Source organism: Fusarium falciforme, chromosome 1 (genome assembly GCF_026873545.1).
Source record: "Fusarium falciforme chromosome 1, complete sequence".
Classification (NCBI taxonomy): domain Eukaryota; kingdom Fungi; phylum Ascomycota; class Sordariomycetes; order Hypocreales; family Nectriaceae; genus Fusarium; species Fusarium falciforme.
In genome coordinates, this window is record NC_070544.1 from 2144004 (window position 1) to 2165008 (window position 21005).

The 21005-nt window shown below is 54.0% G+C and overlaps 7 protein-coding genes across 7 annotated transcripts; 2 read left to right on the plus strand and 5 right to left on the minus strand.

The window, feature by feature from the left end:
- Positions 1 to 1006: 1006 nt before the first annotated feature.
- On the plus strand, positions 1007 to 2468 carry NCS54_00056500 (AcidPPc domain-containing protein; the record flags this gene model as incomplete). The annotated part of the gene is made up of 2 exons (XM_053146214.1): positions 1007 to 1206; positions 1265 to 2468. 2 exons carry the CDS (start codon positions 1007 to 1009, stop codon positions 2466 to 2468), a joined length of 1404 nt encoding a protein of 467 aa, XP_053002189.1.
- A 917-nt stretch (positions 2469 to 3385) lies between these two features.
- Positions 3386 to 4422, minus strand: NCS54_00056600 (Casein kinase II subunit beta; the record flags this gene model as incomplete). Its single annotated transcript, XM_053146215.1, has 3 exons — positions 3386 to 3853; positions 3908 to 4171; positions 4366 to 4422. 3 exons carry the CDS (start codon positions 4420 to 4422, stop codon positions 3386 to 3388), a joined length of 789 nt encoding a protein of 262 aa, XP_053002190.1.
- A 655-nt stretch (positions 4423 to 5077) lies between these two features.
- Positions 5078 to 8450, minus strand: NCS54_00056700 (RIC1 domain-containing protein; the record flags this gene model as incomplete). The annotated part of the gene is made up of 3 exons (XM_053146216.1): positions 5078 to 5791; positions 5840 to 8008; positions 8061 to 8450. The coding sequence occupies 3 exons, from the start codon at positions 8448 to 8450 to the stop codon at positions 5078 to 5080; spliced, it is 3273 nt and encodes a 1090-aa protein (XP_053002191.1).
- Positions 8451 to 9552: 1102 nt separating this feature from the next.
- NCS54_00056800 (Hypothetical protein) lies at positions 9553 to 10361 on the minus strand (the record flags this gene model as incomplete). Its single annotated transcript, XM_053146217.1, has 3 exons — positions 9553 to 10054; positions 10111 to 10176; positions 10225 to 10361. 3 exons carry the CDS (start codon positions 10359 to 10361, stop codon positions 9553 to 9555), a joined length of 705 nt encoding a protein of 234 aa, XP_053002192.1.
- A 2547-nt stretch (positions 10362 to 12908) lies between these two features.
- On the plus strand, positions 12909 to 14759 carry NCS54_00056900 (Hypothetical protein; the record flags this gene model as incomplete). The annotated part of the gene is made up of 4 exons (XM_053146218.1): positions 12909 to 13145; positions 13203 to 13236; positions 13289 to 14439; positions 14502 to 14759. 4 exons carry the CDS (start codon positions 12909 to 12911, stop codon positions 14757 to 14759), a joined length of 1680 nt encoding a protein of 559 aa, XP_053002193.1.
- A 161-nt stretch (positions 14760 to 14920) lies between these two features.
- Positions 14921 to 16622, minus strand: NCS54_00057000 (Hypothetical protein; the record flags this gene model as incomplete). The annotated part of the gene is made up of 3 exons (XM_053146219.1): positions 14921 to 15845; positions 15894 to 16407; positions 16457 to 16622. 3 exons carry the CDS (start codon positions 16620 to 16622, stop codon positions 14921 to 14923), a joined length of 1605 nt encoding a protein of 534 aa, XP_053002194.1.
- A 1107-nt stretch (positions 16623 to 17729) lies between these two features.
- NCS54_00057100 (Beta-hexosaminidase) lies at positions 17730 to 19596 on the minus strand (the record flags this gene model as incomplete). Its single annotated transcript, XM_053146220.1, has 2 exons — positions 17730 to 18158; positions 18211 to 19596. 2 exons carry the CDS (start codon positions 19594 to 19596, stop codon positions 17730 to 17732), a joined length of 1815 nt encoding a protein of 604 aa, XP_053002195.1.
- Positions 19597 to 21005: the final 1409 nt, after the last annotated feature.

Here is a 21005-nt window from a genome sequence, read left to right on the forward strand (position 1 = left end):
ACTACATAATGGATGAGGTGAGCTGGACTAGGTAGTGCTAGTGATTGCTGGCGCGTGCTGAGGCGTCGTTTAGGTGCCAAAACGGGCTCTGCCTCAGTAAAAAATAGCACTGACAGCACTCGGAGAGTTGTACCGGGCCTACCTGACCTAGCCCGGCAGGGGCTGCACCACGCGATCAGTTCCCCAATAAAGGCTGAGTTGCGCCACTCACAGCGCTTTGTTGATGCCCCACACCACACCGTCATAGCCTCCCCCGGGAGGAGCGGTACTTAGGAGGGCCTGACCTCATGCGAGACCCTTTGACGACACAAGCGCGCGCATGTTCAAACAAAAGAGGGACAAGTCGAGGAGAAAAGGGGTGTTTAAATAAAGAAAAAGAGGAGAACATCCAATAACATGAAACATGAGTTTACACAAGGTAAAAAATTTGCAGTATCTCGTACGAAAAAAGCCAAGCATAAGATCCTGCCTCCCTTTTTCTTGGCATCCTTAGTCCGAGCCTGAGCCATGTACCTTTTCTCTCTGTCTGACAGACCCCCCGGTTCCAAGTCCACGTAACCGCCCAATTGCAGCCCCATCTTTAACTTCCCCAAGTTTCCAATCCCTCCACCGACTGGCTCCCGCCGCAGCGACCGCGAAAACCAAGACCTGAAAAGAGAGACCGATCCCCTACCCGCGAGGCGACAGCTCGCGCGCGACACTCTGAGTTTGGTAGATCGGCCGCCGAGAGCCCCGTACTCCGTTTCCCGTCCCCGTCCCCGATACCATCTCTACCCCTGGCAGCCAGCTCCCAAACGCCCTACTATCGCACACCCCCCAGTCCAGTCCAGACCAGACGCACCGTTGGAGACCTTAGTTGCCCTGAGGGCCGATAGAAACGGGGAGTGCGTGTGACGAGGCCAAGACCGGTGTGAAGCGAAAGAAGCAACAACGAAAAGTCCAAGCTTTCAAATAACCTTAACACGCCCCTCCCTCCTCCGATCCGATCTCCTTCTTCTTCTCAACCATGCACTCGTACGTCAAGATGGCAGACACGGGTATAGGGAACATCTCGCAGAGCTTCAGAGGCCGTCGCCTCCCGTTAAGGCTCATCTTTTCATATATCTTCGACTGGATCGTCTGCTTGGTCTTTGCTGGAATCGGTGGTGTCTTCGACCGTCTATCACCAGCCAAGCGGCCCTTTTCTCTTGTTGACCCTAGTATCTCGTGAGTACTCGGAGTATACCGTCGACATCTCGCACCCAAAGCTAACATGTTGCAACAGCTACCCATTCGAGGAACATGAACTCGTCCCCGCCTACCTCCTCTTCACCCTCGCCATCGGCGTCCCCATCGTCATCGTCGCCGTCGTCTCCTTGATCTTCGTCCCCGGTCCGACCGTCCCCAAGGGCACGCCCGCCGCCCTCATCTGGCAACGCAAGCTCTGGGAGCTTCACGTTGGTCTGCTGGGTCTCGTCCTGTCCCTCACTCTGTCATGGTTCTTCACCAGCACCATGAAGAACCTCTTTGGAAAGCCCCGCCCCGATATGCTTGCCCGCTGCGAGCCAGACTGGGACAACCTTAAGAATCACATTGTCGGTGGCTTCAGCTGGGGCAGCATGACCGGCCAGCTCGTAGATGCCGGTATTTGCCAGCAGAAGGACGAGTACAAGCTCAACGACGGCTTCCGCTCATATCCCAGCGGCCACGCCTCCACCGCCGCAGGTGGTCTCATCTACGCTTCGCTCTTCCTCGCCAGCAAGTTCTCCGTCACCGTCCCCTTCGTCATGCCCTCAGCTGCTTCTGCCGCTGGAGCTACTGGGGCTGCTTCACACGCCGCCTTCCCCTCGCGCCTTGTTCGCCCCGAAATCGACCCCTTCGAACCGACTCGCGGCCGCGGTTTCGACGACGGATCTGCCTCCACCTCACCTACCAAGGGCTCCCCCTTTGCTGACAATGCCGGTCAGCACAACGCCAAGGTCCAATCCCTGCGCCGCCAAGCCGCCGCTCCCCCAGTCTACCTCCTCGTCTTGGGACTTTTGCCCTTTGCCGTTTCCATCTTCATCGCTGGTTCGCGTTGGCATGATCGCCGACACCACGGCTTCGATATCCTCTTCGGTTATCTTATGGGACTAATCGCTTCCATCTTTGCTTTCCGCTACTACCATCTCCCCATCCGAGCCGGTGCAGGTTGGGCCTGGGGTCCCCGTAGCGACGAGCGCGCCTTCTGGGCTGGCGTTGGTCGTCTGGGCTATGCTGGAACTGACGAGGAGCTGGCTATGCCGTCCCGACGGCCGACTCAGGGTGTCTCGGCTGATACTTCATATCCCATGACGTCTGCTCTCGCACAGCGCAATGTGCGCCCTCGCGATGAGTCGGCAGGCGAGCCTCGACCCAGCCAGAACTTCCAGGACGTTGAGCTCCAGCAAATGGATGACAGAGGCCGGCCAGAGAACAGGTTCCCTGAGCCTCTCGACAACCGCGTGTAAAGGGGCATATGTCTAGAGCATGCGAATTTTTTCCTTTATTGTATGGAGGTTTATACCATGAGCGTCGTGCGCATGTGTGATTCATTCCAGGGTATATCTACGTACGGTTGACTTTTCCCTCCCTAGGATAAAGGGGCATAAAGTGGAAATCTTTATTAGATTCAGGGCAAACAAACTCTTGTGTGTATGTGTGTATTGGGTATGTGGTACGGAAAGCGATAAGCTTTGGGTAGTTTAGAGTCATTTGCTTTTTTGGTACGACAGGCATGATACGAACAATGAAATGACCGATTAATCAATTCGAGGCTTGTGTTGATGTACATTGTGTTCACTTGTGTTGTAACCACTGATCAACGACTATGTTTGTACCCCTATCCCCTGAAAGAGTTCAGTCGAGTTTAGCTGAAATGGTCTCAATATGGAAACAAGTTATAAAGCAGGTTGAAGAAATCAACATCGCTTCTTATTTAACAGCTATAATTCAAAAACCTATGTCGTACTCTGGTTTATACCAGCCAGCCCAGCCCAGCCCAGCCCCCCATGTCTTGCCGCTAAACGCCGATCCAGAACCAACCAACAGCATAACAAGACGGAACCGAAGAGTCTTCAGTAGGGAGATCTGTCCATGCGGATGTCGGGGGAGGAAAGTGGACGAGGCTCTCTTAGACTAGCCTGGCTCGTCTTGCGCTGCGGCCTACTACTGCTAGCAGACGCTTGAGACAAGCCCTCGCTGCGAGACGTGCTATATTCCGGCTTGCCATGCGTTGCCTTCTCCTCCTGGCCCTCAGTAGGCACCATCGTTCCTAGAGGCGCCACATTAGGGTCATGCGAGTATCCATGGCCTCAGAGTCGTCCGAGTACTACTTCTCGTCTTCCTGCCAAGTGCGTCTGAGGTACCCCGCGGTGCGCGGTCGCTCCTATAGGCCTTCCACAACAGCCATCCGGCCATCTATGCCTTCAAACTCGACATCCTCTTCCTCATCATCTTCTTCCTCTTCCATCTCATCACGGAACCCCGTGTCGATCTCGAGCTTGCGGAGGCGGCGGCGCATGTCGTCGCGCTTGACGCTCTGCCAGCGGATCAGGGCGGCCGAGGCGTGGACCTTGAAACCGTAGACGCGGGGGACGTAGCGGACGACGCTCTTGGTGGGGATGAGGGCCGGGTAGACCTGGAAGAGGATATTGTGGAACGAGGTGCCAAAGTAGGCGCCGTCGATAGCGGCGTGGCGCGACGACTTGGGGTTGTAGATATCCTCGCAACGCGCGCAGTAGAGCTTGACTGGTTTGAGGTTGGACACGTCCGAGAGACCCATGGGGAGTAGGGGGTGCGAGTGGCACATGACGCGAGGACACTTTCCAAACTCGGCCTTCTTATACTTGTCGAGCTGTTTTAAATGTCAGCAGTCAGTCTTATATAAAGGTCGTTGTGTATGTAGTACCATTTTTGTCAAGCCTCTTGTGGTGACAATGTACCGGGCATGCACGAGGCCATACAGGTGCCTCGCCGACTTCTCGATGGCCTCGCGCATCTCATCGTCGCACTCGAGATCAAAGACATCGGTGACGAGATCCAAGGCATACTGGTAATACTGGACTTCCGTGTTAAGGCCCGTCAAGTTGAACCTGTCGGTGAGGTAGTCTTCGTCGATTTCGCAAAAGTACTCGTTGCCCCTCGAAGAGATGAACTGCGCACAAACAACATCCTGGTTAGCCCGTGATCAAAGAAAAAAGAAGCCGTGCGTCGTGTATTTTTCCCCCGACCCCGCCATCCTCGACGACATTCCTTCCATCAAACAAATCCTTTGTCGCCGAGGATCACGGCTGGCGGCGTCGAGGAAACGCGTGAGACCGCACAATCGGTAGCGACGGCCATTGACTATCCCGTCCCATCACTCACCCAGTCTCGCCAATAGCTCGTGTAGTCGCTATCGGACTCGCTAACGTAGTCATCCATCATGTTTGGCTCGAGACAAGAAGAGCAGGAGAGGGAGGATGTTGATCAAACGAGGCTCAAAAACGAGCGAGCATCGCTCGGCGGCGAGCGAAACAACAGAACAGGCTGGGACGTTGGAGGCGTAGGCAAGATTCGGCGGGCAGAGGGCGCAAGGCGATATATGCGGCGACGACAAAAACAAGGACACGGCAAACGAGAGGCGTCGTAGGCAAGTCAAGCAAGATCAAGAGGCGTTATCTATTCCCTGCTGGTTTTGGCTTTGGCTGGGGCTGGGTCACCGTCGTCGCTCGTGGTCTGGGTCTGGCCTTGGTGGGGTTGCTCTGCTTCACCACCGAGACTTAACCTTGACGGAAAGGTGAGGTAACGTGACTGGGAGGGGTACGTACCTCAACACCATGGAATCATCACCACTTACAAGCACGACACCAAAGAAGGTCTTTCTCCAATACCTAAGCAGAATCGTCATCTATAAATAACCCATCTACCTCTTTTCGTAGCATCTACTCAAAGCAGTGGCAGTAGTAACATCACATATCGCGATATGCAAGTCATGCCTAACCTCCCAGATACAAACCTACCCAGCCTGCTCCCAACATGACAAACTCCCATGGCTGAAAAACATTCCCGAAATATAATCCAAAGGCCGTTCCATCATCTACGGCGCGCTTATCGTTGAAGCAATACTGCCTCCGTCGCTGGCTGAGCGTCTATCCGACTCCGAGGTGCCGTCCTCATCGCCACTCGTCATTCCGCTCCCTCCACCGTTCACTGTCCGTGTCGATGGAATCTGTAGCCGACTTCCTATACTGTCCTGGCCCGAATCTTGCCGTAGCACCACCTCCACCATCCTCATGGCCTCTTGCAACGTCTCACCCGTCTCGTCCATGGCTGCCAAAAACCGGGCAAGCTCCTTGCATAGTTCCCAGTCTCCCTCCCGCATCGCCCGAGACAATAGTCGCACAGATTGTTCGGTTGACGAACCCAGTTCGTCCAATGTATGTAACACAATGAGATAACCTCCAGCCGTCTTCAGCGAGCCCCTTTGGAGGGATTCTTCGAAGAGTTCCTGCGCTGGAGGTAGGTACGCAAAGAGCGTCTTCCACTGCCGCACTTCGGTCTTGCGCGTGCACTGTAGCACGATGTCAAGATACTCTTTGAAGGACGACAGGAGTGATAGCACACGAGGTAAGACAGCGTCCGCAGGTTTCGGCGATGTGTCCACCTCTTCGTCCAACACGCGATGTAGCAGAATCTCGAGGCCATGTGCAAAGTACTCGAGTTCTTGGTACTGCTGAGCAAGATGAGCCGCCTCAACTGATCTGCTTTGGCGGAGGTAGAAGCGAAGCAGGTCTGGTAGTACGAGGTGTGTCTGTGAATGATTAGCTGTGGCTTAGCAATAGTGAAAGGTTGAACATACCCTGATTGTGAAGTGGAAATAGGAAAAGTTCACATCACGACGCTGGACCAGATCTGACTCGACTCCCAGCACGATGCCCTTCTCGAGAAGAATCGAAAGCGGATAAAAATCAACAGGTACCGACACTGGAGTCGGCGGCTCCCTGTTGTTGTCCCCTGCTGCTTCAAGCACATCGTTAATGTTCGGCCAGGCCTTGAGCTCCATCCCATCAAACACCCAGAGGGAATCTCGCAGAACTGACGGTCCGTTCCGCGGAGGAGTGTCCTCCAGCTGGCGATTGGCGTTTCGCAGCGGCTGGTCTCGCATGCTGGCATGGTATTCCACATTCTGTGCAATCACCCGCATGTCATACTTCAACTGGCCCTCATCGTTTAATGAGGGCCGCAGCAGCACGAGCTTCCCGTCAACAAGAAAAATCACCGACGCGACTGCCACGTCTTGGGAAGGATCCCCGTCTGTCAACTGGGTATCCGGCAGTATCCAGCTTAGGCCTCGGACTCGAGCTGGGGATCTAACAATGCCATGGAAGGCAATCTGACCCACTTGAATGAGTCGTACCGAACCACCATGGGGTGTGAAGATAAAGTGGTATAATAGGTTCTCGTATGTGTAGACGAGGAGCGAGTCCTCTCCAGAGGTGGTCACGAGCACCACCGGAGCCGGGATTGTTTGCTTATGAAGAATTTGAGACGAATCGAGTCCCGTCTCTCGAGAGAAAAGCCGCAGTTCAAATGTTCTGTTAGCCTCAACTGCGGCCACGAGGATGTGTTGATGCCAGCACATGCCTCCTCTGACCTGAAACTCGTTCTCCATGGCCTCGTTGGCAAACGTCTTCCATCGGCCGCTGTTGACGCTGTAATGAGCAAGTCCACGACGACCAGCCACGGCAACGTATCGACCATCCGACGAGATGACGGTTTGCCGGATTGGCCACTGATTCAGGAGATAAGTTGCAGGGATTTTTGCTGTATGCCACAGAAAGGGCTCGGCTGAGATACTGGTAAGATCCGGCACGTCGTAACCTCTGTAGACCATGACGCTTGACGGCGTCTGTAGTACTGTCCGGAAAACGTTGGCCTCGTTGTAACACCCAGTGACGGCATTCTTGGCCATCTCGAGTGACCAGATGGCTTCATGCCGGTGACCTATCATTAGAATCTCGGAGCCTCCCCCTACCCATGTGGCTCCAGAAACTCCAGAAAGCCACTCTTCTCCGTTGGCTCGAGACGCATTCTCTTCTGAACTGAAGCTATGGCTTCCAAGCTTGCCAAACATGCTCCAGGTTGACCATCCCTTTTTGAAACCTGCGAACAGGCAGTAGCCATCGGGGGAGTAACTCAAGCTGGTAAACGGGCCCGAGGAAGATGGTGATACAGGGATCTTGTGGGTATGCGAGTGAGGAATGTTGCCAGAATAGTCTCGGACGGAATAGACTTGCACTGTGCCATCGCAACATCCCACGGCAATGAGGGAGAACCGTGCATTTATGACTGCTGCAACAGCACGGTCGTGATGTCCTTTCGGGACATGGAAACAGTGGCCTTTGAACAACCGTTTAGCATCCGCGTCGTCTGCCTGATTAGAGTCTCCGTGGCGATTGTAGCGCTGAACAGCATAAGCTCGCCCGCTGCTAGTGATCCAGGTGAGCAGGTTCATAGGGCGATCATGCGTCATCTCGACAATAGTGGCCTTCTTCTCAACCCAACCCATCCGGCTGATGATCTCGGTCCTCGTCTGGCTCCCCGTACTATCGGGTGTCCAGCGAATGCATTGAACTGCGGCTGGTTTTCTCGTCGCTACCACCAACTCATCGTCGAGGGCCAGTGCACTTTCGATGCCAGCATCGACCTTGATAACCATCCTAAAGCGGACGCTCAGATCGCGGACCCCTGGTCCTTCGCCAGCGCCCCATAAGATCTGCTCAGGAGGCAGCCCAGCGAGGCCTCCGATGAGACTCTGTCTTCGTCGCTGAACATTATGGTAGTTTGCGAAATGGGGTTTGTATACGCGCGAATCAGAATCGGTGGCTAGAGAGTAGGTGATGAGGTAGCCCTGGTCGGTGTGTATGACGAGAATGGCCGAGTCGGGTCGGAGCAAGAGGTCGACATTCTTGCCGTATGTTTCGAGGGAATAATCGGATCGCACGACGACAGCGAGAATAACAGCGGGCTGCATGGGTCAGTCATGCCGGCTTAAAGAAAATATGACCTCGCGATCGCACCTTTGTCTGCCAGATGGTGATGGAGGTGGTTGTGATGACGGCAAACAAGTGCCCGGAGCGAGAGACGCGAAGGGCCAGAATAGGATCTTTTATTGGTATCCCGTCGGCATCGGCGCCTTCCAGAGACGGCTGCGGTCGGCTCGTCGTGTAATCATCGTGCTCGACAGGTCGGACTCCTGGTGTCACAGGCGTTACTGGCGTCGGCGGGGGGAGGGAATCGAGATCATCGAGGGTGTGGCCGCGGGGCTGGGCGCTGGCAAGGCCGGGTGAAGCGGTCAAGCTGGACTCGGAAGGGCTCGTGAGGCCATCGTTGGAGACGACTAGTTTGAAGGCGGGAGCTCGACTGCTGCTGGTAGCATGGATACGAGGAGTTCCAATGGGCCAATACATGGCGGCAGCTAGCTCCTCAGCTGGGTGTAGATGCGCAACGCTTCAAGGGCGCAGCGCTTCGATTTGAAATGTCGTGCAGCAGCAGGGGCTCAAACATGACCCTGTACGCTGGCTCGAGAATAGTCTCCCGGGGCCATTGGCTTGAGGTTTGCGCGGGAAAGGATACGAGGGAGGTTCCGTAGGTATGGATGGAGGTTAGTAGGTTATCTCAGTGCTGTCATTGTACAGCCTCATTGGTGGTGGTATGTCTCCGGCGGATTACATAAGTCGCTTGGCTTGATCCTTGCTTGATCCTTGCACCTTGTTCCTGGGTGTCAGTTCCTTCCTTCCTATCCTGGTCAATCAATCAATCCATCTAGGTTGCTCCTGACAAAACAAAAACACATCAAACTCTACTCCGTGTATGTCAAAATTCTAGATTCATCACTGCAGCGTGGCATCAAACTTTGCTTTCTCATCATCGAGATTATCCGTCATCAGTCAACAGTTATTGCCACGTTGGCTCGTCTATCCCTCAAGATGCTTGTCCTTCTCTTATTAATGACCGTCCTTCATCTCCCACATCCGCGGATACAATGAGAAACTCCCTCCTGTGCTACCATTTTTATCGTCCTCCAAAGATCCTGCAAGATTAACAATGCGACAAAATGAAATGTTCAAATGCAACAAATGCAGTTCCTCTGGCGGGCCAGTTTCCCTTTCATCTGGTAACTTTTGGTTCAAACAGGAAGCAGTGAGAACAATAGGAGAAAACCAATATGCCTTTTCCGTGTATACTTCTTTCCAGGTATGTTGCTGCACACAATAACAGAGACCACCCCGAAACCGTATTCCAAGTTCAAGCTTCGAGCCGCGACAGTCTAATGTGGAGAAAGAAAGGATCCAGCCAAGGGCAAAAAGGTGACATACTTGACCAAATGGTATGTCATCACAAAATATTCAGAGATGTCCAGGGGTAGAAAAATCGTGGGCCAAAGAATCCTGAAGGCACCGGAGTGGCTCTCACTTGCGCGACTCGTCCCGATGCTGAGCTGGAGCTCAAGACTGTCCATGATTTGGCATCCTACAGAACCACATCCCACTTGGGCTGGCCCTGTTCGACTTATACTTGAGGTCTGATTATTGCCTCATCTTCTTGGCCAGAACTTGCCTCAACCACGGTTTCGACCCATCCAATAATCTCCAAGATCCGCACCGCATCAACCCCAGAATCCGGAGAGAGGGTGGGAGTTAAGACCTCGCTGCCTGCGGAGCCGGGAGGTTGCAACTTTTGTCCTTCCATGTGCCCGAATAGGAGGAAATCAAGGTCTGACTTCGTTTCAGGAGGATCACTGACACTCGACTCGGAAGTGCCCGGCTGTGACCTGACACCTGGTGTCAGGGAGTTCATCTCCTCATTGGCAATGTCCTCAGTTTGCTGTGTTCGCGGAATCGCATTTGGTCTTCCCCTGGCAACTGCATAGGTGATGATGATCACGCACAATGCAAGGTATTGAATGTACGAGATTGCCTTGTCCACCAACGATAGAGACTTCAATAGGGGCGGCGAACGAGAGGCGATGAAGGCGAAGGCAACCACAGGGGCAACACGACCGAGTCGAACTCTGTAGCGGTCCTAGTCAGCTCCCAACACCAACTCTAGCCACGAGACCACGCTCACTGTTGAAACGTATTCCTGTACAGGAGCACAGAGACTGCTCCAGAGACAAACAGGAGTATGACGGTGCTAACCCGGTCAGTTCTAGGAGTCACCATGAAGCTTACGTTTACTCACACTGCACTGAGATCGTTCTGCCGGGGTAGACTCAGGGCGATTGCAGCACCCAAAAGTGTCCCGGCAGGGAGAATCACAGACCCATGCTGCAAGGTATTCCGAAGGCTACCGCCCATCCTTTCGGTGAGGCCTGGCATTGTGTCAAGTGGTTCGAAGCGTGGGGGAGGTTGGCGAAGAGGGCGACCAAGGAACCGTTGTCGACATGCCTATATTGACATGTCGGCCCTGGAGAAACTAATGAGCTGCGTATGTGGCAAGACTCAGGTCGCTAATAAGGGCCTAAGGCGTCTTTTATGGCACAAAGTACAGCCAGAATTGGATGGAGGCTGACCGGCGAGTTCTGGCGAGTCTATCTAACCGCTTTACTAAACAAGACGGCAGACCTCTCGACTTGGTTCCAAGCAACAGCATCACCAGATTGACTGGGTGGAGAGCACCTGAGACCGCCACCCATGTTCTGCAGACCAGAGGTGTGAGTGCGTTGGACACGCATAGCGAGGCAATTGGGCCTGGGCGCTATCAGTACCCAACGTAGGTATGTACCGATTATGAGGCTGTCGGGGCTCATTTAGGGCAGGCACAGTTGGAGTTGAGTTGCAACTGGGCTAACGTCGCTGAGGCGGAAACGGTTGGCTTATGAGTTACCAGCAAAGTCGAGATCTAGTACGCCTAACCGTCTATTTTCAACCCCGTTGGGCTGACGGCTTGGGCACACATGCATCAACCGAATCGCCAGGGATCTCGACGGTGAGGCGGATAGATTATGCTGTTCACGGTGTCTCAGTCACACCAAGGCCCGTTCGGGAAAGATTTTTGCCTTCACGCTGTTAATCCTCCTCCCTACTTACGAAACGACCAGGGCTGTGCAGACGTATTGAGGCCTGCCATCTTACTCGGTGTGTTTTCCGATTCACGAGGCAATTAAGTCAGCCGAACTCGAAACTTCGGACGAGCATTGGAAGATATAAACGTTTTATATCGGCTCAAGAATGGAGACTTTTCAATTTACTGCGGTAAAAAGCAAATCGAGATATCTTGTCTGGCAATTCTCTACTGTCACTTGTGCTCGACGTCAGCTGACGCAACAAGTCCGAATTCATGACCATTCAGCCAAACGACCAGCCTGCGTTCTACAATAAAGAGATCAGCCAGCATGTTTCAGTCTACCAGCTCGTTACTGAGTTGGTCGAACTGGTGCCGGCGACTCTCAGTTCCTGGATCATGTCTGCCTATATGCGGCAGTTCCACCCAACATATATAGTGAGTTGCACTGGGGTATGGCATGGTTATTGGTTATGGCTATCATAGCAGCTTGCCTCGAAGTATAGGACATTAGCCATACATGTCTATCCGTTCCCAGAAGTGCCATCTGACTAACGTCGATATTGCCAGGCCTGGCCTCAAGCAGCACGAGTCGATGTTCTTGCTCAGCCATCACAGTGGTTGGCGCTTACAGCTTGTCTCGTTTATGGTTGTTCGATCGCCTCATTTCTTCACAGGCGACGGTTTCTAGATCCCTATCAGCCCTTTATCTTCGCAGCCTGCGTATCTCTAGGGGCTGTGCTGGGGAAATGCACCGGGGCCAGTGCCGACTACATCCTACTGGTTCATGTATCGTGGGCGACATGTCTGGCCATGTTTGCCAGTGTCATTTGTCTCCGTATTCGATATGTGCTTCCATGAGAAACGGATTGAGTTGCTCTAGGCTCTATCAACTACATCGCCATGTAAAGCGGGGTTTTCTTTGTTCTTGTTTTCTTGCATACATTCATCACGGTTTTCATCGGAGACTTCATGTAGGTCAGAAACTGGCAAAAACTTGGGCAAAAGGGAAATAACATAGGGGCTTGATGAGATACGAGCAACGACAAAACTAGCTACCCCTCACAGAGACAATCCAACATAGGATTTCGCAAGTCGCAGTATCAGTATCTCTGGAACATCAGTGAGTATCCATCCGGCTGCATGTCTCATATCTCCACCAGTTCTCGTTATCTCTCTGTGCGATGCCGGACAGCTCGGTGCTTCCGGGTGGATCGTTGTATTCTGCGGGGAAAGCTCTCCTTGTCAGACATTGGCTCTTGTCGTTGTGGAATGGGGACGTTAGTTGTGACATATGTCATGGGGCGTAGCTTGACAAGGTATAAGGCGCGCCCAATCCCAAGACGATAGACAAGGGCTCTCGCAACCAACGGCACAACGACAACTCGACTGTGTGACCGAGCGGACGGTCGACGGAAGTCGTACGTAATAATTAAACAACCATAAAGCATCAGCTGCCCACGTGGTGAAGCCCAGTGACCTTGAACCCCGCTCGGGTCCGTGGTCCCGGTGTAGGGTAGGCGAATTCCAGAGGATCGGGCCCCCAGATACAGCCGGCTAAGAGTGGTCGGAGGTCGCGTCGTCCGGCACCGGCCTGTTATCAAGGTGCGCCCGGGTCCGGCAGATGGGCGATTATTAAGACGACCCTCTTTGTAGGACGCTATCTTTGTAGGTAACCTTGACTGACCGTCTACAACAACTCAACTCGTTAGTCATTGAAGACGATATTTGGTTTCTTCAATACTTGGTCAAGATATCTACTGAGACGTGACAAGAGCCTCTCCACTTATACGCTACACGACCCCCGCCCTTCGCTTCAACTAAACTACTTATCACCTCCGCCGGACTCGACACTCGGCGCAATGCTCCTGGCCACGAGAGCGGCGAGGCTTCGGCCCATAGCTGGTTACAGTCGCCTGTTCCACGCCAAGTCCCAGCATCTGTTGAGTGCCGAGGCCGCACCGGCTGCTCGCCCGGCTCACTATGACAACTCGCAGCAGCTCTCGGCCATTGACGAGGTCAAAGCGAGGCGGGCCAAGGCTGGGAAGCTGGTTGCTGGAGTTGCGGCTGCTTCGGATAGTGACATGTTTAAGGGGCCGGTGAGTTGCCATGAGCGTCACCGATTTGAGCATCAGAGGCTTATCCCGATATCATAGACAACCGGTTTGCCTAAGTCTAAGAGATGGGATAGTATGTATAAGCTATGAAACTTTTAGAGGCAATGGCTTACATCAAATAATAGGTCATTTAAGCCATGAGAGCAGCATACGAGGGCCTTGCACTCTCAAGCAAGCTGCTCGCCACATGAAGAAGCCTGGCCTCATCTCACTCGGCGGCGGTCTTCCCTCAAGTGAGGTGTTCCCCTTTGCAGAGCTCGGTTTCAAAGTGCCCGTGGCCCCCAACTTCTCTGAAAAGGAAACACAAGAGTCGGGACAGACGGTTACTATTGGAAAATACGACGTTAGAGACCGCGACGGCACCTATGACCTGTCCATTGCATGCAATTACGGTCAGGCCACGGGATCCCCTCAGATGATGCGGTACCTGACGGAGCATACTGAGATTGTGTATAAGCCCCCGTATGCTGACTGGCAGGTCTGCCAGACTATCGGTAGCACGGGAGCCTTGGAGGAGGCGTTTCGCATGTTCTGTGACAAGGACCGGGGTGACTCTATTCTGACCGAAGATTTTAGCTTCTCAACAGCTCTCGAGACGGTTGGACCCCTGGGTGTAAAAGCCTTTGGTGTTGCCATTGACGAAGAGGGCCTTATCCCTGAGCGCATGGATGAGCTCCTGTCTAACTGGGATGCCAAGGAGCGAGGAGCACGGAAACCTCATTTGCTTTACACGGTTCCTTCGGGACAGAACCCCACAGGAGCGACTCAGGGAACAGAACGACGAAAAGCCATCTATGCCGTGGCACAGAAGCATGACCTATACATCATCGAAGACGAGCCGTACTACTTCCTCCAGATGCAGCCATACACGGGACGAGACCAGTCCGATGTGCCGCCGCCCAAGACTGTTGAGGAGTTTGTCTCGTCGCTGATCCCTTCACTGCTGAGCATCGACGTCGACGGGCGCGTCATGCGCATGGACTCGTTCTCCAAGGTTCTAGTGCCAGGCTCGCGACTCGGATGGATCACGGCATCGGCGCAGATCGTTGAGCGGTACGTCCGGCATGCAGAGGTCGCCAGTCAAGGACCCAGCGGTTTCTCCCAGGTTATTCTGTATAAGCTGCTGGACGAGACGTGGGGTCATGAGGGCTATCTGCGGTGGTTGATGAACTTGCGGCTGGAGTATACCAAGAGGCGAAATGCTCTGCTTGCTGCTTGTGAGGATCATCTTCCGAGTGACCTCGTGAGCTGGACTCCTCCTGCGGCTGGCATGTTTGTAGGTGCCCCTGAGTATATACACACTCATCTTGAGCGAGACTTGACTAACATGGTCTGTAGATGTGGTTGAAAGTTGATCACACTAAGCACCCTCAAGCTGGAGAACGCAGCATCATAGATATCGAGGAGGAAATCTTCAACTCTTGCATCGAGAGCGGCGTCCTCGTTGCCAGAGGCTCTTGGTTCCTGACCGAGAAGGATAAGCCGCCACCTGGGTTGTACTTCCGAGCTACCTACGCCTCGGCGACACCTGAGAACATGAAAAAGGCTATCGAAAGATTCGGCAAGGCCGTGAAAGATAGCTTTGGAAGAAAGTAGAATGTTTGGTGAGAGATGAGTGGAAATATGTTGGGGGAGTTATTGAACTCAATATTGAATAGGGGTTAACAGTGGCGACGCATTTAGCAAGTTTACAAAAAGAAAACTAAAGCTTCCCAAAATACTCTCGCTCTGAATCATGTCAAGAATCAATTCGAACCTCACGCGCGAGCCGCCTCCCAGAACGCCACCTTGACACCCTGCCCCGGCGACAGCACAATATCCGCCTTGAGCAGCGGCTTTCCACCATCAACTTCCTTCATGTAGCTCACGACGCGCTCGTACCTCTGAAACATGCGGCAGAGGGTGTAGCTCATCTCGGTCAGGGCGAACTGCTGGCCGATGCAGATACGCGGGCCCGCGTTGAAGGGGATGTAGTCGTGAGGCTTGGGGAACCAGTGTGCCCACCGCTCCGGGCTGAATATCTGAGGATCGGCAAACTTCTCTGACACGGGGGGATATAAATCTGAGCGGCGCTGCATTACGAGCGTCGAGTATGCCACGGGAGAGTCTTTGAGGACGGGCAGGGGCTCGGAGCCGTCAGGGCCACCGCCTCGGGGGAGGGTCGTGTCTTTGAGAGCTATGCGGACGTTGAAAGGAACGGATGGATATAGACGGAGAGTCTCGTTGAGGATCGATTTGAGGTAGGGCATGTTCTTAAGATGCTCATACGTCGGAGTCTCGTTCGGCCCCACGGTAGACAGGATCTCAGCACGCAACTTGGCGACAGCATGGGGATAACGACCAAGCTCATAGAGAGCCCACGACAATGTCGAAGCGGTAGTGTCACGACCAGCAAGTAGCACAGCGATGATCTGATCACGGAGAACCTTGCGGTCTCGCGTGAAGCCGGCCAGGGCGTGTAGAAACGTGTAGCCGTGGTCGTCCTTTGACTTGGAGGCGAGTTCCTCCGGGCTCAGGCACAGCGCCCGGTCAATGTACTTGTTGATAAAGTTGTCGACGACGCCGAGACAGTGCCAGAAGCGGGGCTTGGGGTAGAAGTGGCGGAGCTTGCCGGTGCGGGCGACGATGTTTTGGATGTGCTGGATCTCGTTGAAGGCATCTGCGAACTCTTGTCTCGGGTTTCTGGATGTGTCAGTGGTTGGGTGCTATACTTAATGGTTGTGTACTTACGTTAGAGACTTGATGTCTGAACCTAGGAGAAACTCGGTCGTCACATCAAGAGTGAAGCGAAAGAAGAGATCACTGATATCCAGCTCCTTTCCATCCACACTGTCCATGTCCACAACCTGAGCCTCACCTAGTAGCGGCCCTCCATTGGCAATGGCCTTGAACAGCGTCTGAACATGCGACTCGAAGCAGTGTAGGTCGCTCACGCGGTCTCTGGTGAACTGTGGTCGGATGAGATGCCGGCTGGCATGCCACTTGGCACCATCGGTGGTGAAGATACTGTCACCTAGAAAGTCGCTCCACTCGCGATGAAAGGGCTCACCCTTGCCGTAGTCGCCGAACTGCGTTGCGAGGATTGCCTTGACGTTTGCAGGGTCGGCAGTGAAGATGGTGCGAACGCCCAGGAACCGCGACTCGACGGTCCATGAGTTGTGAGAGCCAAAGATGGTGTCACGCCAGACCTCCATGTTTCGGTGCTTCGCCGTCGAGTAGACGAACTTGACCAAGCCGTCGAGACCTGGGGAGGTGAGGTTAAGAGAGATAAACGTGTAGAGAGATTCACTCACCCCATGGAGCGTAGGTTCTGAGATATGGCCCATAGCGCCCGAGACGACGAATCCGTATGTGCTCGTCTATGCGGCATCCGATGTAATAGATGGTATAGAAGGCGGCAGCGATGAGAAAGATGGCCTTGAAGGAGGCATGCTCCAGGAAGGCTTCGACAAGACCCATGATGATATGATGTTACTTGACAAGGCCGCTTAAGAACAAGATGTCAGTTCAATTAAGCCAAGAGCCAATTGACGTATAACAAGCTTTGAGAAAAGAACGAAAGTAAAACGAGACCGTGGGAACCAGGCCCGTACATAAATATCATTGAATCTGACCTCAATAATCCGGGGAAGAGTAAAATGCAGTGTAACAGGATCTGCAGCAGCCCCAGCCTATCCCCACAAGACGCCGCCCTCCATCGGATACGTCGAGATGAACCGAGCCACCGCAAACGCTGCAAATAGACATTAAGCAAAGACGTCACTTTTTTTGTCAGATGTTCTTGGCAATGGACACGAAGTTGCGGGGGAAGAGGCTGGCTTTTGCCGAGGCGCTTTTTGGCTGAGGGGGAGGGGTCTAGGTTGGGGATGCATATCGCCATGGGTGTGCGGTAGGGTTTGAGATCAGATCAGATGGCGGGGTAAACGGCTTCTCTACCTTGAGGTTAGAATGGGATTTGATGGTGTTGATTGATCTTGTCCAAAGTGTAGTCGTTGTGGGCTGTATTGTTATCATCTGCTGTTTATATCACAGTGAGAACTAACGTGATGGTTAGCCAACAACGTGTCCAACGTCTTCTTTGACAACAAACAATAGCACGTGAACCTGTTCCTGTGGCTGACCACGATCAGGATGCCCGATGCGGAAAATTGACCTCCTCCCAATCCCATTCCACCCATTACGAAAGAGAGACATCCCGATGCCAAGCGAACTAGAGGACCCAAATCAGGATGCATAACGCGCCTCTAGATGTGAGGTAGGTCCCTTGTCACATGTTAGCATTGTAACCCTACGCGGCGTCCGGGAACTTGTATGATCCCGGTAGCCCGTCCATAGGAGACGACCGGTGCAACATCGCCCCGGACTTACCCCACAGGATTCGGCGCCGCGGACCCCGCTCCGTATCGAGACTCCGGCCCCGCTCCGGATCACTACATAGCTATGTTATACACCAATACTTATAGTTGTCAAATTCCAGGTATCGTATTCGCGTGGTTGAAATATAAAAATGCTGAATCTGTTGAAATAGAATAAAACTGGTATGTACAAAATCTCTCGTCACCGCATCTAGGGCTCGAAATAAGCACACTCCTCCGGACCGCCCTGTGTGCAGAATGGCATCTGCACCGGCGAAGCACCTACACCACGGGCCACCATGCGCTCGCGCATCTCGGCCAGCCGTGGTGCGGCATCATACTGTGTCCGGTTCTTGCCAGAGGCGTCGGTACGGCCCGACCAGAGCACCTCGCCAGCAACGCCTGCACGTGGCCACACCAGGGAGTCGAGGTTGACGCTGTCAATGGTCTCGGACCAAACCGCTACCTCACCGCCGAGCACGAGCTTGGCTTCCTCCTCAGACAGGCCTGCTCGGGGGTCGTGAGAGTAGATGAGGCGCCAGTTCTTGCTGGGGCCGCACCAGTCGTTAAAGGGGTAGAATGTCTGGAAGGACTGGCCGTTGTCAAAGTTGAGCCACTGGCCTCGGCCGCAGTCGAGGTACTGTTGGATATTGTCAGTAACTCATACCTTCTTTCATCTAGAGTTGACTTACCCAGAAGTTGTAGTCGCTGTCAATGACCTTGTGACCAGCCGCAACCAGGTCTTTGACAGCGGTGCCACCCAGCCAGGATTGAACAACGACGTCCTCGCCCAAGGTCATGTTCCACTCAGTGATCATCTCCTCCCACACCAGGGGTGTGAGGCCAGCGTCGCGGACCTTTCCGTGCGCGTAGTCGAGGAACTTTTGCAGCAGAGGAGCCAGTACTTCGGTCTCGTTGGATCGAACGCCCGGGTCGAGCATCGAGTCGTTGTGGTTAAGCTCATCTCCACCAGTGTGGAAGTAGGCCGTGTAGGGCGAGATGCGGGGGAAGAGATCACCAAAAAGTGTGTCGAGGAAGTCGTACACATCGCTGCTGTTCATGCGGAACGCGCCGCAAGGAGGCTGCTTGCACCACCACTGGTAGGGCTTCTCGTTGTACGCAACGATAAGGTCCTTGTAGGCTAGCTCGACAACGCCAATGTGGCCGGGCATGTCAACCTCCATGACCACCTCGACTCCACGGTGAATACCGTACTCATAAATGTCAGCAATATCCTTGGGCGAGTAGGAAAGACCCTTGCGGTAGGCACCCTCCTCGGCCAGCTTGGGCAGAGCAGGGATCTCGAGGGGCCAGGACTGCGAATCCGTGATGTGGAGGTGCAGGCGGTTCAGCTTGTTCCAAGCCATGGCGTCAATGGTGCGCTTGATGTGCTCGACCTCGAAGAAGGAGCGGGCGGTATCGAGAAGGATACCTCGATGGGGATAGACGGGCTCATCCTTGATGGTGACGGGGGCGTGTGGAGTGTACCAAGAGGTGCCGGAGCTGTGCTTGAAGAAGAGCTGGACAAAGGTCTCAAGGCCGTGCAGGCAACCAGTGGAAGACTTGGCCTTGATGACAGCCTCGCCATTCTCAGAGAGGGTGAGCGAGTAGGACTCGTCGACCTCGCCGGCCAGCGGCTTGAAGGTGGCCTTGTCGTCTTCCTCAGTCTGGGTGATCTCGAGCGACTTGACCCACTTCTTGCCATTCAGGGCGGGTTCAAAGTCAGAGTTGCGCGGACGGAGCTTCCAGGGAACAAAGTTGTCCTTGAAGATGGCCTGTAGGGCGCGTGAGACACCGGCCTGGACGATCTGCTTGCTGCTAAAGTCCGAGCCAGCGGCTGGGGAGTACTGGTAAGTATAGGGTATCTGCTCGTCAAACATGGTCTTAGTGTCCGGCTGCGCAACAAGTCCAGGAAGAGGAGAAGTCCAGCGTACAAAGTCCCCATTGTAGGTGATCTCGATGCTCTGGTCAATGAAGAGAGCTTTCTCTCCCGTGGAGATTTCTCTGGGGATGGGCCATATGGCGTTGACGGGAGTGAGGGCGAGGGCCGCCACGGCGACGAGGGGCTTGGACCACATCGCGAAGGACAATGAAGGATGCAGAATACAAGATGCTATGCTATCCAAGAGATGGTCGCAGAGGTGGTCGCAGAGATATAAGAACCAAGACCGGTAGGTGAGATTTAAGTGCCGAGTGCCGTCCAAAGGAATACGGGGACGTCAGTTAAATAGGGACGTCGATCCTCCGCTAGGGGCCCCTGGCCTGGAGACGCGGGAGAGGCTTGTCACTCGTTTCTATGGGCGTTTGCAGGAGGGCAACAGGGCAGAAGGATTGGCGCTAGTTTCTCCCCGGCACCTTGCAGGGCAGAGCAAGGGCATAAGCGTGAAGCAATCGTGCCGAGCCTGATTTGGAGCTCGAAGGGCGGCAGATTGTGATGTGATGGACGGCCAGGCTGCGATGTCCCGGGGCGACCATGTGGCACAGCCGCAACGTTACACGACCACCCGAGAGGTTGCGATTGCCGTTTTCGAGATGGAAGATAGAGAACTTTTGGTAGTAATGGAGAGTAGAGTACCAAGTGATGATGACTGTTGCTGTTGCTGCTGTTGATTTCGATGACAGATGACGGCGTCGTCTGAGCTGAGATTGGACGTCGAGGTAGGGTTCACTGGAGACATGGAAGGGGGCGGGGATTGACAGCCCAAGAACCTCGCAGTGACCCGTGATGCCGGAAAATAGCTTGGACGTAAAGAGGCTTGCGGCGGATAGAGAGACCAGACGAATCCTAGAGGCCGATGTGTGCGCCCATTGCTATATTTGCGACAGCCGTGCTTGAGGTAGATGCATGACGGACGGGAGATGAGCTGAGATGAGACCCGACCTACCTTTGCTCAGTGGAAAAGAGGCCCAGACAGCGCCAAAAATGGGCTGAGCCGCGGCGCCAAAGTCAGCGGCGTCAGCGCCCATCGGCGACTCGCAGTGGCTGGACTCAGCGAGGACGAGGCTGGCGTTGGACTGCATCTGCTATACTGGTGCTGATGCCATTCATTCATTGGATGTGATGCCTCTCGACGTGTTTCGACTGTGCAGTTTCCAGGCGATTTCTCACGTTACTTTTACACTTGGCATTCGGATGATTCAAAAGACTGGTCAGGACGGCTTCATTGCATCGTCTCTTCGCAGCAAGGAACCGACTTGGTACGTTCCATTGTATCTTGCTGCAGCTCGGAGTCGTTGTCTCGGTGGCTTCTCCCAGTCCCAGCCCCCCAATCTTGCTGCATGCACCCAGATGGAGCCACTGGTCTCATGGATATTGATCATCTGGCAAGGCAAATGAGGAGAATGCAGCCCTAGACAAACAAACATGATGGATGGCAGCATGATGGATTGTAATGAGGAGGAGAAATGTAACATGTAAACACCCCTGGATGCTTGTTGGCCGTCCCCCGCACTGGAACATGAAAGGTAGGTACAGGTCCCTTGGTTC